Here is a 15,255-nt window from a genome sequence, read left to right as displayed (position 1 = left end):
CCTAAGTTCCCACATGATTGTCTAAACCATCATCAAGCCCCTTTCATCTTCCAGTAACAATATTTCTGAGGGTCCCCCTTTTCTAATGGTGGCGACAGGCCCTCACCTGAAGTCCCTGTCTCTAGTGCCACCCCCCCCCCCAACTCCAGGTCATCCCCTATTTGGACTGTTATTTGAAAGCATCCTGACATTGCTTTAGTCCTGTCCCTCCCTGCTTAAGAACCATGAGAACTCCTCATTAGCTGCCAAGTCAAGTCTAGACTCCTTCACCTCACTTTCAGGCTCTCCAGAATCTGACCCTCCCTGGGTGACATGACAGCTGTCTTAATATTTTGAGGGGCTGTCAGAGAGAAAAGGATTAGTCTGATTCTGTGCTGCTCCAGCAGCAGAGGGAGATCACAGGTAGAAATTACAGGGAGACCTAAGTGCCTCAATAGAAAGAATTGTTCTTTCTTTTCAGTGTGTGAGTGTGGACGGCAGGGGTGGTCGTCGTGGAGAGCTTGCATTTATAGAGTCCTGACAATGCAGGAATACTGTGTGTGATGCTCATAGAATGGTTCTCTGCTCACCAGTATAAGGTAGCAGGAAGTAACAAGTACTGCACATCCAAGCTGAACAATGATCGTGTGAGGTTTCTGATAGTTTTAGACAGAATATTGTTTGTCTCCTAAATCCATGACTGAAGACAACAGAAGGAATATTTTAGATTATCAGGAAAATATGTGTTTGTTTTGAATGTCTCATGTTCAAGTTGTAGGTTTGGATTAGAGAGACAGGCCGAGGCCAAATTACGTAAAGCACCATTGGCCATGGTGAGGAATTTGGCCTCAAAAGCAGGAGAGTGACATGATTTTAGAATGGAAGCAGAAGACCAAAGAATGGACTTTCTAACCAATGAACTTTGCAGTGAGTGAACATGGTCGGCCTCGGGTAGCAGTGAGCACCCAAACCCTGGAGTGGGTCTGCCAGGGATGCTGTAGAGTGGGGCAGGGCTCCAGGAGGGATGACTTCTAAGAACCCTGTTACCTCTGACCTCCGCACTGGTCAGCCTTACCCCTTCCAACCACTACCCTACACCTGGTCTCCCTTTAGGATCTCTGAAGCTTCTGCTGGGAGGCAGCACCAAACTGTCTCGCCACCCTGCACCTTCTCTCCACAGCTGCCCTGCTCTCCTTTTTGTTGTTCAGTTTTGACCTCCCGAAGCAATGCTCTTGAGAATAAATTACTGTAAAGGTGCACCAAGAGACTGACCGAATAAGCTATTGTACGTTTGAACAATGGGACATTATGTGGCCATTTACATTGAGGTGATGGAAGAAAATTTAATAACATGGAAGGATGGGCACCTTATACGGTTATGTGAAATAAGCTGTTGACAATGTGGTTTGATTTTTGAAAATTAACAAAAAATACACATAGAAAAAATACTAGATGATGTGCATATCAAAATGTTGTCATATTCTCTGAGTAATAGGAGTAGAGGTATTTTCTTTCTACGTTTTCTAAATTTTATAAAATTAGCACTTTTTTTGGCTTTTACAATTTTTTTGTTTCATTTTACTATTAAAGCCACTTCTTTCTCACTAACTCTGGGCTACAGTAATCTTTTCTGTCTCTCAATCTCGTTGTTGGTTTCATGACTATACACTGCTTTGTGTTAATATAAGATTGTTTCATTCACACTGGTTTTGCATGTCAGATTAAGACATTTTTCTCTGGCCAAATTGTGACTTATTTTCTCATTTTCCCCATCAGTAAACACTGTGCAGGAATTGACCCCTTGATGGTGGCTTGGTGCTGGGTCCTCACAGTGCCACATAACCTACCTGACTTTTCAGGCAGACTCTGAGCTGGGGGCTACCCTCAAAATCCACAGTTCCCATGGGTGTGGTGAGCCCCGTGAAAGTGAGGGTTGGTTTCTGACCCAGGTACCCAGTCACTGGCATCTAGACTCTCACTCCATCACCCTGTTCTGCCTTTGTCTTCTCTAGTGATTGGACCCAGAGACCTGGGAACCTGAGGCTGGGTCCAAACTCCAAACCAACTGTCCTCTAGTAGCTGGAACACCGTTGAAGACTGAAAGGTCACTTTGCTATCTTTTCTCATTATTTGTGAGTGGCATTAGAACTGAGGGGGTCTTTAGTGACTTCCATTCTTTCTGAAATTATCCCATGTCCTTTTCTTGAAAAGCGGATCTTATTGCCCCGTGTCTGCTGTGGTCTGGGTACCACGCCAGGCAGTAGCTCTGGAAAGCTGACAACAGGGGCCAGGTTTGGGAGACATCCCTTTGTTCTTGTGCTTAGTCGGTGCTGGGAGGCAGCTGTTCTCTTGCACTCGAAAAGCAAACCCCCTGAAATGACCTCTGCAATGACTTCATCATGCTCTTTTTACTCCACAGGCCATTCAAACTTCAGCAATCACTGTGTGTGTGGCTCTGTTAACATCTCTCTCCCATCACTAAATCAGAGGGGCGGCAGAGCTTACTTAAGGCTCAGAACAGGAGACCCTGCTGTTTCCTTGACAGTTTGTTTCAAGTGCATTCAGACAGGATTCTCCATAGATACTTGAAGGGCTGTCAGGTGGAAGGAGAACAAGATTTACTCTGTAACCAAATCCTGCTGATCTGCAGCTCTAACCCTGCTCGTCTGCCACTTTTCCTCTCTCTCCCTCACCACAGTCCCTGCACAGACTGGGTGCAGCCTTGCCCAGATGACTTCGGCAGCCTTCTCCCAGGTCTGCCTGCCTGTCCAGTCTTGCTCCTCTAATTCCTCCTTAGAGAGCCTAAGTGATCTGTTTCAGTTGCAGATCTCATCACACCATACCTCTGCTTAAAACCCTGTAATACTTCTGCACTGCCTGCAGGATAAACTCTAAACCCCTTAGTGTTGCTTTTAAGACCCAGCCCCTGCTTGGCTCTCCAGCTGCATGCCTTGCCTAGGCTGTCCGCCACCATGGAACCCCTTGCAAACTGAACCCCAGATGCTCCAGGTCTTTGCTGAGAACATTTCCCTTCCCCTCTTCACAGCTGGGGCCTCCCTGGTGGCTCAGTGGTAAAGAATCTGCCTGCCAAGCAGGAGATGCAGGTTCGATCCCTGGGTCAGGAAGATCCCCTGGAGAAGAAAATGGCAACCCACTCCAGAATTCTTGCTTGGGAAATCCCATGGACAGAGGAGCCTGATGGGCTACAGTCCACAGGGTTGCAAAAAAGTTGGACATGACTTAGCGACTAAACAACAAAACTTGACAGCTCATTTGCCTTCCGGGTATTCCCTCAGATGTCACTTCCTTCTACCCCATCACCCAAGACCAGGTTGGGTATTCTGTCCCCTCAACAAGTGTCTAGTTTTACTTATCACGTTTCTTGTCATCTTATCTTGTAATTGCCTGTTTACATGTATCTTCCTCCCCAGACAAGCTCCTTGAGGGCTGGGATAATTTTTTAATCTTTTTTGGGGGGGTGGGAGGGGTAGTTTTATTTATCATGTCCCCAACACCAGTGCCCAACACAGATGCTCAATAGTTAATGAATGAATGACAGATGACATAGCAAAGATGACAGATGGAAGTTTTAGGGGGTTAAATTTCCACTTTGTGTACTGAACAACTTGCTAACAACTGGTTCAGGTTCCAAAAAAAAAAAAAAGGTACAGACTGGCCCACCAAACCCACCAGTGAAAACCCTGTCCCTCAAGTCTCCCAGAGCCCAAGTGGTCCTGGGCAGGGAGCTCCTTCAGATGGCAGGTGGAGGACATACTCTCTGCTCTTTCCCTATCTGTAGGAGGGCACAATTAGATTCACTTCTAGGAATAAATGATCTGAGTTTGGATCCCAGTTCTGCAGTTAATGTGAGACCTTGAGCAAGTCACCCCCTCTCTGAGCTTTCCTTACCTGTAAAACATTGATGATACCTGCACTGCCTACGTCAGATTTTAGGAGAACCAAATGAGATCACCTATGTTAAAGTACTTTGTAAAAGCCTTAACATCAAATGAAAAGTATTATTATTTATCATGTAATCTTCAGGACTTGAAGCTGCACCGACTAATTTTAGCTTTGCAACTACATAAGAAAGCCAGTGCCACGTGGAAAGGCGTCCACTGCAGGCGGAGCTGAGAATCAGAGCAGAGAGATCTCCCTGCCTGAGCCACGCCACTGCCCTAGGAGAAAGGCAACAGTGGGGATCAAGAGCACCTTCTAAGTTAGGGTCTGTCAAAGACCCATTGTTCCTGCCATCGGAGACATTCCTTGGAGCCTATTACTAACCAAGGCGGAGTATGACCCCAGTCTTAAATCACCACGAAAACAGCAGAAACAAAAACTAAATGCAGTGGACCTTCCCTAGGGGCCCCTTGATTTACGCTTCAAGTCAAGAACCGTTGACAGCATTTCACTTCCCCTTTGGCAATACAAACCCCATGAAACCATTTCATTTAAAGGCTTTTTATTAGGAACCAGGGGAATGAGCTGCTTATCCCTCTGTAACAGTCTAGAGCAGGTCATCAGGCCCAGGAAGGAGAGTGTCAGAGATGCTATGGTGTGACTCGCTGCACTTGCTTAGGGCCCGGAAGGAAAGGCGGTGGCGGCAGAGGGCGGCAGGAACTGGTGTCAGCCAGACACCCAGAGCCTGGGGAGAGCGAGCCCTCTGCCTTCCTTCCTCCACCCGAGGCTGGGGTGCGTCCCAAGACGGAGAACATGGCTGGAGCGGGCAGGGCATCAGTGCTGGCTGAACGCTGGTTCCATTTGGTGCTGCTTCACTTGCCTGCCCTCCACTCTTCTTGCCTTTTAGTGATCAGGTATTTGAAGAACTCATACACAGACCAAGCGATGGCTGTGGAGGGGATCTGGTAAATGACTCTAGCCTGCACCCCTCGGAAGTAGGCAGTCACCCCGCCTACTTGATACACCGTCCTGAAGGCACTAGCCATGCCTGTGATATGTCCTGTAAGGTTTGAGTTCAAAGCCAGGGATTCCTGGGTGTTGAGCAGTGTTTTGCAAACGTCCAGTGGGGTTGTGGCAGCGGCAGCTACAGCTCCTGCACAGGCTCCGGAGAGGACGTGGGAGCTGGGGTTGTACCGTCTCTGGGGGTTAAAGTGCTCCTGCAGGAATTCGTAGGTCATGAAGTGAATGGCTTGGAAGGGAACGTTCATGGTGAGCTGGGTGGTGTAGCTGCGGTAAAAGGCCCCAGCCCCTTCGTTCTGCCACACTGCCCGGACACAGTCTGTCACCCGGTGGTACGGTGAGTTGTACATCTGCATCCTCTGCTTGACCACTGGCGGCGCCATCAGTGAGAAGGGAATGGTGACAGCATTCAGCGGGTGAGCAGCAATGTCCAGGAGCAGAGTCCCAAGTCAGTGGATCAGCCAATGGATTGGAGAGAGAAAAAAGTATGTGAGTTGTCAGTTGGCCTGCTAAGTGAAAGTTTCCCCTTTCTGAGAGGAGGGGATAGCAGAGGGTTGATAAAGGACTAAAAAATAATGGAACCACTACCAGTACGATTTCTTTAAGACCAACCAATTAATATACAAGATATATCTACCGTTGAGACTCCATAGGGTCTCCTTGAAATAAGTACCTATTATTATAACCATCTTACTCTTTCATTAAGTCCCAAGACAAGAAAGGATTCAGTGGCAGTGAACATAATAACAAACACGCAGCCCTAGCAATCCCAATGTTGGTACACAGAATGCCAACGCTTACAATATGAGGACGCCATCCTTCCGCAGGAGGAAGAGCTGGAGAAGGGCTACCAAAAACAAAAGTCTTAGCCAAGAAGAGTGTGGCTTTAGTTTCCAAACATCTCCCACCCCCTCAAGTAGATTCATGGTATGAGTTCGAGATCTTCAGCTTAGCTTTGGCCCTTTCCTTGCCATGGTCTTGCCCAGACAGGTAAACAACTGTAACTTTAAGGAACATGGCAACTGTGCTATCCTTTCATATTTGTTTGGGGACCTCATTCTCCAACTGAAAAGCCAAGATCCAAGCAGCACTGCAGGGACTAAGCTCTGCTAACGTTACCCTTTCATTTCTATCTCAACCATTATTCATTCCAACAAGAAAGGCAGTATTTTCAAATGTCAAAATCCATTTTCATCTCTTTGAAGAGAAGTGAAATAATCTGCTAAATTTTTTAGATCAAATCCACTACAAAGTGGACTTTCAGGAAGGCCCAGGAACAGGCCACAGACAGTCTCATGTGTTTCTAGGGAACCCTCAGATGAATTAAATCTCAGTGAATATGCTTCCTGCCTAAGGGAATCTTCCTAAGCACTGACAGCATGGAGGGAGCGCCCTCTACTGGTAAGACAATGTAACACAGTAGGGTTTCCCACCAAAATTGAGGGGGTGCTCCCTGGCTTTCTTCTGCAAACCCAAAATAAAGGAAGAGCCTAGAGATGTAGATGAAGCTGCCCACAGAGGGAAAGGGTGAGGAATCATTACCTTCCACTGGATTCATGGCAGCATCATGAAGTAATGTTGCCACACACCCAGCCGCACCTGCAAAGGAAAAAACAACTGCCACATGTAAGGCCAGGAGGGGGTGAATGACTCAGGGAGACCCCAGAGTGAAGGGGAGTGGCTGTGATAAACCATAGCAGGGAGGGGGATACTAGTAGCCAGTTTAAAAGACGGGAACCCACTGCTTCTAGATGCCTGTTGAGAGAAACCAGGCTATTTGCTCCCCCTAACTTACTAGGGCCATCAGTCTACCTTCCACAGCTACCATATGAAGGCCAGGAAGAGTCTGAGAGAACAGCCCAGATTTCATCAACCAAGATGGCTCTGAGGACAGATGCAGCTCATGCCCCAGATAGGAAGCTGGTCCACTGTGGCCAGGGGATGCCAGCACACCAGCCCACTAGGGGGAGCACATGAGGGGCAGGCGACTAGGTCTCCACCACAGAGCCTCAACCTTCTGCCCTGCTGCCCCGTGCTGCCCAGCCTGTCTCCAGAGCCTAACAGCTGTCCACCTAGACTTTTCTCTCAGGGCCTGAACTACCCTATCCCTCACCCTCTCCTCAGCCCTTTCACTTTGGTTCTCTCCAGGCTGCTATCCCTTCCCTCACTCCCACACAACCTTCAACCTCTGGTTTCTTTGGACAAAAGACCCAGGCCCCACCCCCATTCACGTGTTAAGCTCCTGTTTTGTCCTCTGTGACACAAACTGCCTCCAGGCAATTGGGATCCTGAAAATCTGAGGTGCAGAATTGAGGCTCCATTAATGTCTTCCATGGGTAACTGGATCACCTCCGATCCTACCCAGAGGAGCAGGATTAACACCTGACTACCAAGAAATACACAGAGTGGGCAGCTCAGTGTGTGTCTCTACATTGTCAGGGTATTAGAAGTTGATGCCAGGGAGAAGATAAAGGAGTCAAGCAGGTACATAAGGAAGGATAGTGTAACCATTTGTTGAGGTGCCCAGAAGAAGGCGTGGGGTGGAAGCAGCTCATTGTCTTAGAACATCAGGTTTGGAAGTCCCTCCTCTATAATCTGGCCTACCCCAGCCCAAAGCTGCAGCTTCAAACCATGCTGAGACTGGAAAGCACTGACACCAGCAAAGCCCAAAGAGTTGGGAAAGTGGGAGAACCAGCACAGGAAGGCTCAATACCATTGGCAATATGGCTATTGCCCCCAGGGTGGATTACATCACTCAATGTCTTTTTTAACTTTTCATAGCAGGCAAAATAGAGGGCGTGGGCAGGCCCTGCGCCTGTTGCTGTGACGTTCAGGCCTCGCATGGGCCTCCACAGGCCCTCCGTTCTTATAATCCTCCAGAGGGCCTCCAACACATTGCGATAGCGGGCGGCTGGATCCGGCTGTAGGCTCTGCATCCGGGTCTGAAAGTACAGAAGGGAGAAGTGCAGTGTCAGCGATCTGACGGCTCACCCAGTCTCAGCACTCAGGCCTGAGCTGTGGGCAGACCTTCTATGTGAAATCGCGTCAATATGTAGAAGTGGTATCTGGCATCCAGTTTTACTGCCTTCCAAATCTATATCCAATCTTTCCAAGCCTTGGATGTTTTTTTTTTCTGGTCATCTATGACTCTACAGGCTCCCTTGGTGGCTCAGCAGTAAAGAACCCACCTGCCAATGCAAGAGAGGTGGGTTCAATCCTTAGGTTGGAAAAGATCCCCTGGAGAAGGAAATGGCAACCCACTCCAGTATTTTTGCCTGGGAAATCCCATGGACAGAAGGAACCTTCCAGGCAACAGTCCACAAGGTCTCAAAAGAGCTGAACACAACTTAATGACTAAACAATAACACATGACTCTATGAGTAGAACACCATTATTTTCCCTCAAAAAATTACTCCTTGGTAAGTGTTCTTGAACTCCAAAGTGATTCATAGCCTCAGCAACAAATATTAAGCTTGTGTTTCAGGAGAAGTTGCTTTTGTAGCTTAATAAACTCAGGCTAAGAGCTCTTTACAAGTGGATTCTAAAGTTAGCTATTTACAATATACTTTATTACTACTGAAAACTGATCCTGGGCCTGCTTCCTGATCACATCCTAATGAGATGAGGACTCAACCTCTGGCATAAGCTTGATGATAATCTGACTTCTTCAGAATGTCTGGCATTGGCAGCTGGGCCTGTACATTACAGTTTTGGCAGAAATAACATTCCTAACAGATGCTGCTCTAGTTGCCTGGGAAAGAAAGTTTGCCCTCAAGCTATGAAGGTGGAAACCCATCTAGTCTCTTAAACTGAGGGAGATTCCAGATTTCTAATCTAAACTGACTAAATCCCAAAACTGGCATCAAGGAATAAAGATCAGTCTCAGTGAAACATAACCCTTGGAATCTCCAGAGGATTCAATGACTGGAATGAATGTATACAGTAGATATTCTGTATGGCATTCCTGGACAAAGTTTTATTGAAATTTGGGAAATTAATCTTATAGTTCACAAATCACCGACCTCTGAAAGATGAGTCTACAGGGCAGATCTCTTGTTTACTGACCCATTTCAAGGCTAAGGTGGCTTGGAGACTATCAGATAGTATAAAATCAATATCCAGTGCCTGCAATACAGTAGGCACTCGAGATTTGTTTGTTGAATAAATGAATGGAAGAATGAAGAATCTTAGTTTTGTCTACACCAGTTCAAAAACACCATTACTGAACCAATAGGGGTAACTAATGCCCAAGTACAGTTTAAATTCCTACTTCATTCCTGTCACTGATTCAATCTGGACTGAATAGCTGTTACCTTCCTGTTGTCCATTTGGAATCCAAGACTAATGTCTCTTCTCAAAAGTATGGGAGAAAACAATCTAACCATATTAACAAGTCCTAGTTAGCTGCACGCAATCCACATTCCTCTAGAGTTATTTTCTCCTTCCTGCTACCAACAAAGAACTGGATAAAAGGTTAATTATTTGAAGTTCAATCAGAAATACACAGGATCACTATCACAATGGGATACATTCTTTTTTACTTCTCAATAAAAAACACAAAACAAAACAACCAAAAAACATCAATTTCCAACAAAGAATGTGTTTACTGATCTTTCACATCACCTGGGAGGATAAAATTCATCAGAGGAGTTACTCAAGGAGACTACAGCCCTTTGCTGGGGAGGGACACTAATAGATAAACTGGCAGCTTAACAACTGTGTGTTTCCATAGGTTTGTTCAAAAACTAATCTTGTATTGAGGGAATGTTTAGAAATCACAGTGTTCTGCGGGAGTCAGTGTCGTATCTGGGTAACCAGACTTGAAGGTCTGGCCTCAGAGGCCTGGAACCGTTTACCCACAAGAGAAACCTGGATGGTGGTAAGTTACACTGAACAGTTTACACACATGTCTAAATCTAACTCACAATTCTAACTCAATGAAGATACGCCCTCATGGAGAGGACCCAGGCCTAAGCCACACCAAATATAAAAACAAATATGGCTTCCCAAATTTGTGAGTCAACAAATCTTTCAGAGAAAAGATGAAATCTCTAAGTAAGAATGAATAGTCTTCGATATTAAAAAAAAAACTGCCTAGCTTTGAAGAAAAGTCAGACTGATAGGGAAGGAAGCAGTGTGGTAAAACAAGCCACACTTCAGTATGAAAGCCTGAGTAGGAGCCCCAGCTTTGCTGGCTGTGTATCTCGGGTATGTCACTTGCCCTCTGAGCTTCAGGCCATCATCTGTAACGTGGGACCAAGGATTGCTAGTGCACGGGGCTATTGTGGGGACTCAGAGTTAAAGCATGTAAAAGCCACTGCTGATTTATGAGGTGTCAGAGATACAAGGCTTTCTTATTGTATTCAATATGGTTCTCAGAAATATTAGTTCATACCTTAGAGTTTACAGATCCTGGCAGCATTGTCTCATGTTACCAGTTTTTGAAGATATGGATGGGCAACTAACTGCTCTTTAACCGCTAATAGATCAGACTTGATTTTCTATGTTTTCACTCTAAAGTTCCTCTGTGGCTGCAGTGATCGATATGTCCAGCTGTTCATCTGCAGGTCATGTTTAGGAAGAAGCACTATTGTGAAATTCTGTGCCTTGCTTGGTTCTGGAAATCTGCTTTTGGGAGGCTGTATGGAAGGCTGGGGAGTCAGACTCGGTTTAAACCATGGCTCTGCCACTAACTGTGTGACCGTGGAAAGTTACTTAACTTGCCTCTTTTTCTTCATCTATAAAATAATGAAAATGGTGTTTACTTCATGAAGCTGTTCCAAGGATTAAATCAATAACTGCAAGGCACATCAAACAGGGCATGACAAACACGAGCAACTGCCATTTACTGAATACTTATTATTAGATACAAGAAAATCAAAGAAGCCAATGTTTCCATCTCCTAATCTTCCATTGGTTTGAAAAAGATCTATTTTCCTTTGTTCTTTTTCTTAACTTATAGATTTATTTGCTTCACCATTGCAAAGCCAAAAAGCAGCACCTTGGTTGCAGGTGCTTAACAAGATATTAGACGAGTTCTGACTGCTTTAGGCTGCAGAACCTATCCTTTTAGATAAAGGCTGGTGCTTGCCTCTGAAGCACAGAAAAGGAAAACTGGAATTCACTTGCACTCCCAAACCTCCCTATTATGACCATGGAAATAGCTGGTTGAATAACTGTGGCCTAGCCAGGCTATGCTGACTTCCCATGGTCCTTCCCAAGGATATTTAACTCGACCAACTAAGATCATGGCATCCGGTCCCATCACTTCATGGGGAAACAGTGGAAACAGTGGTTGACTTTATTTTTCTGGGCTCCAAAATCACTGCAGATGGTGATTGCAGCCATGAAATTAAAAGACGCTTACTCCTTGGAAGGAAAGTTATGACCAACCTAGACAGCATATTAAAAAGCAAAAAAAAAAAAAAGCAGAGACATTACTTTGCCAATAAAGGTCTGTCTAGTCAAGGCTATGGTTTTTCTAGTGGTCATGTATGGATATGAGAGTTGGACTATAAAGAAAGCTGAGCGCTGAAGAATTGATGCTTTTGATCATCAATTTGAATTGATGCTTTTAGAGAAGACTCTTGAGAGTCCCTTGGACTTCAAGGAGATCCAACCAGTCCATCCTAAAGGAGATCAGTCCTGGGTGTTCATTGGAAGGACTGATGTTGAAGCTGAAACTCCAATACTTTGGCCACCTGATGTGAAGAGCTGACTCATTTGAAAAGACCCTGATGCTGGGAAAGATTGAGGGCAGGAGGAGAAGGGGACGATAGAGGATGAGATGGTTGGATGGCATCACAGACTTGATGGATACGGGTTTGGGTGGACTCCGGGAGTTGGTGATGGACAGGGAGGCCTGGTGTGCTGCAGTTCATGGGGTCGCAAAGAGTCGGACACAACTGAGTGACTGAACTGAACTGACCCTGATAAGTGGCCTGGGGATGGACGGTCCTGCATGCCAGAGGCACTGTCAGCTTTCACTGGCAAACACTGTGATTGCCCTTTAGGCTCCAACACAGATACCTGCCTCTAGTCTTAGGGTACTTTGGGCTGCTCTTCCTCTCTGCCACCTATTTATGGTAAAAGAGGAAGAAGGGCTGCCTAAGGACAAGTAAACTGGGACGCCCCTTCTGAAGGAAGAGATCTGAATTTTACTTTCAAGTCTGCACAACAGTATCTACTGCTATAATCAGTATTAACTGACCCTGAGTCCTAATGGTCTCACCTAGTTTTCCCCTCTAGTCATTTAAATCCCAGCATCTATGGCAAATGAAAATGATTCTTCTAAAATATGCTTTTGTATTTTTGAAAACTCTTGAGCATTTTTTTTCCTCCAGATGAAATAATTATTTAATGGAGTGCTTTGAGGCATGACTGTAATGTTGTATTACTAATTAAAAAAAAAAAATTCCAACGCTTATCTAAATGAATAAGAACTGTTCTTCAAAACAGTTACCTTGGAAGGTTGCAAGTGACTTATTTCAGCAATGCTGCTGCATTTATGCAAAACATTTCTGGAACTTCTCTTTCCAAATGTTCCTTCAGTGGGTTTATCAGCTCAGGAGGAAATCAGTCTCCTTGCTTTCCCGTCCTACCTTATCTTTGACCCCCATCAGCATTACCCATTTTGATCTCCCACTTGAACTACCACAGTTGATTCTGAATGGCTTCAATGACTAAAACATCAACTCCATCTTGTCAGAGGACAAAGACTTGCCCCATGTAAGGATACGCAGCCAAGTATTCTAGAGCAGCAGTCCCCGGCCTTTTTGGCACCAGGGACCAGTTTCGTGGAAGGCAGTTTTTTTTTTTTTCACGAACGGCACAGAGGAAGGGTGTTTTGGGATGATATGAGCACATTCCATTATTGTGTACTTTACTTCTAATCTAATGCCGCCGCTGATCCGACGGGATCAGCACCAGTCCATGGCCTGGAAGCTGGGACCCCTCTTCTAGAAGCATTTCTAACAGAGGAAGTTACAGATTGTTTACAACAAAAACAGTATTTATGTAAATATATGGAGTAAGGAGGTAGCTGCCCAAGGTAGTGGGACAACACTTAAATTGAATAGCTGTGGTAATATTTCTAAGTCAGTCACATTATTACACTGTATTTTTCAAGCCATTACTCTCCTTGATCCGGTTTTCATTTGATACCCATCCTGAAAGATAGCACCCTAGACTTATCTACTCTTAGATTCTACTCATAGTTTAAGTATAGTGAGGTTACTTTGCAGTTAGATGTCAACTTTTGGATACACAGCATTAACAATTCAGTCATTCAATCTAGACCCTATATATATAAACGTCTGAATCTTTTTTACTTGTACTTATCTGTTTGACATTTCAATATTGTCAGAGCACTAGCCATCCTCTTATTCCTCTCTCATGGATTTTACTACTTATTTCTGTTCCTCACAATTGACATGGGTATTCAAAATTCTAATAACCATTTTAGTCAAGTGCATTTACCAGTTTTATGGTCTTTGGTAGGAGCTACCTTGCAGTGTGTGAGAATACTCCTACCAGCTCAGTGTCATTCACAAAGCTTAACAAGCACATTCTCCACTTCCTCATCCACCTTACTAGTGAAAACATGAAACGGTACAGGAAACAGGGAGAAGCAGAAGAGACAGATTTTGCATCTCCCAAGTTAATACTCTCCTCCCGAACATGTAACTTTTCCCTAGTTTGAGAAGAAGACATACATCCAAGAGCTGTGAGAATATTTTTCGACTCTTACTCTTAACATGTAAAGGAAGAACCAGTCTCTGTCAGTATATTTATTTCAACAGTCCCCTTGAGTTTACTTCTCACTCAGCTTATTTAGTGGTGGCTCCTTTGCTAACGCACAAGAACAGAACTGTAAAGAACAATGCATTCTCCCTCGTTACCCAGCTTTCTTCAGAAACACCTAGTCACCACCTAGTCTTGTACCCACTCAACAGCCTGCTTGGTGTGGATGAAATTACTTTCACTTTCCCAGGAATCATGCCCTCATGTTGGTCCCATTTCATTTTCTTCACACTAACATCTACTTTCTTCACACTAACATCTATTTTCCAATACTGTCATGCCTCCCTTATAGGCAATTTTTCCCTTTTTGTCAACTTCAAGTGGCTAAAGATGAGGTCCATCCTGATGTGCTCCCTGCACACACACAACCCCAATCCCAGCTACATTTTCATGTTCAGGAAATAGGTGGGGTATCAGGCCTGCTGCACAGGGAAACTGAAACTTTTCCCTGAACATGGTCTTTCCCATATTATTTCCAGTCAGGAACTCTGAATTTTGACTGTACAATGATTTCCACTCCCTCATTAAGATTTAATAAGTAAATCTTTCATCTAGCTGAGAGATTCCAGACTCTGGTTCCCGCCCTGTCACTTGTAAACACACAAGATTAGTTTGTAAAAGCAATCGGAACATCCCTAACTTTTAAGATCCTATTCTGGGTCTTCAATAAGCGTTACCTTAATGAAGTTAGTAGCACTTACCTGTTCCTTTCCCATCCCACCCTATTCCTGTTTAGTCCCAGATGGGATCCAGGGTTTTGGCTGACAGATTTTCTTCCCAGAGTCCCGATTCAGATCTCACTGACGGTTAGAAATGGGTCCCGGTTCCTGACTGGGATCAATTCCCGGCTGGGACCTTGCTTGCATGGAGTATCGGTCGAATAGTGTGGTGGTGGTAGGAGCCAGAAAGGAACCCCTGTCGGCTCCGGCTCTCGGCTGGGATCCTGGCTCCAGGCATGACACAGGGGGTCAGGTCAGCCCCAGGTCGGGTTCGGAGCAGGTCCAGGTCTCACCTTGACGCAGTCGACGGGGTACATCACGCAGTGCTCCAGGATCCCTGCCACGGCGCCCGCCACCATGTGCGTGGTGACAGTAGCTCCAGCCGGCAGCGCCTCGTAGTCCGGGCTGGAGTCCGGATCCTGTCGTACAGGGGGCCTGCAGGCCCCGGCCTCCCCGCCGCTGGCCCCCCGGCCCACGCCCCGCTGCAGCCACCCGTCCAGCAGCGCCGACTCCCCGGGGCTCCGCCCCGGCCCAGCCGCCGGCCCCCCCGCCACACCGCCAGCACCCCGCCCCTCCAACTCCATCCACCCGGGCCAGCTGCGGCGCCCACCCTCGCCACCGCCGCCACTGCCGCCGCTGCCCCCCAACCCCGTCGCGTCTGCCTCAGGCGCGGCCCAGAGAGCCCGGGGCCTCCGGCTCCCGCTTGGCCCCGAGGACACGCCCCTCAGTCAGCCATTGGTGCAGCCGGCAAGTTAGCTCCGCCCCTTAGTTTACGTAAAAAAATATGTCTGTGGTATTAGTGAAGTTGCCTGTCATTCCTTCGCCCCGCGGCGTT

The 15,255-nt window shown here is 46.1% G+C and overlaps 1 protein-coding gene across 2 annotated transcripts; it reads right to left on the bottom strand.

Annotated features, from left to right (window-relative positions):
- Window positions 1–4,424: 4,424 nt before the first annotated feature.
- Window positions 4,425–15,019, bottom strand: SLC25A28 (solute carrier family 25 member 28). 2 transcript variants are annotated; one of them, XM_005892070.2, is made up of 4 exons: window positions 14,714–15,019; window positions 7,613–7,841; window positions 6,442–6,498; window positions 4,425–5,269 (listed from the first exon to the last, which is right to left on the bottom strand). In XM_005892070.2, the coding sequence occupies exons 1-4, from the start codon at window positions 15,002–15,004 to the stop codon at window positions 4,752–4,754; spliced, it is 1,095 nt and encodes a 364-aa protein (XP_005892132.2). In that variant the 5' UTR covers window positions 15,005–15,019; the 3' UTR covers window positions 4,425–4,751. The 2 variants fall into 2 exon arrangements, with proteins under 2 accessions (XP_005892132.2, XP_070219414.1); XM_070363313.1 differs by lacking the exon at window positions 14,714–15,019 and having other exon boundaries at window positions 7,672–7,786.
- Between the last annotated feature and the right edge of the window lie 236 nt (window positions 15,020–15,255).

This window comes from Bos mutus, chromosome 26, assembly GCF_027580195.1.
Source record: "Bos mutus isolate GX-2022 chromosome 26, NWIPB_WYAK_1.1, whole genome shotgun sequence".
Classification (NCBI taxonomy): Eukaryota; Metazoa; Chordata; class Mammalia; order Artiodactyla; family Bovidae; genus Bos; species Bos mutus.
Note: the sequence above shows the minus strand (reverse complement) of the source record. Positions and strands in the feature narration are given on the sequence as shown.

Bases quoted from the DNA above. Each gene is read 5' to 3' on its own strand.
- SLC25A28 (XM_005892070.2), bottom strand. From the start codon at position 15,004: ATGGAGTTGGAGGGGCGGGGTGCTGGCGGTGTGGCGGGGGGGCCGGCG. The intron at 7,842-14,713 runs GTGAGACCTGGA...CTGTACTTTCAG, and splicing joins ACCCCGTCGACTGCGTCAAG to ACCCGGATGCAGAGCCTACA. The intron at 6,499-7,612 runs GTATTGAGCCTT...TTTCCTTTGCAG, and splicing joins CAATAGCCATATTGCCAATG to GTGCGGCTGGGTGTGTGGCA.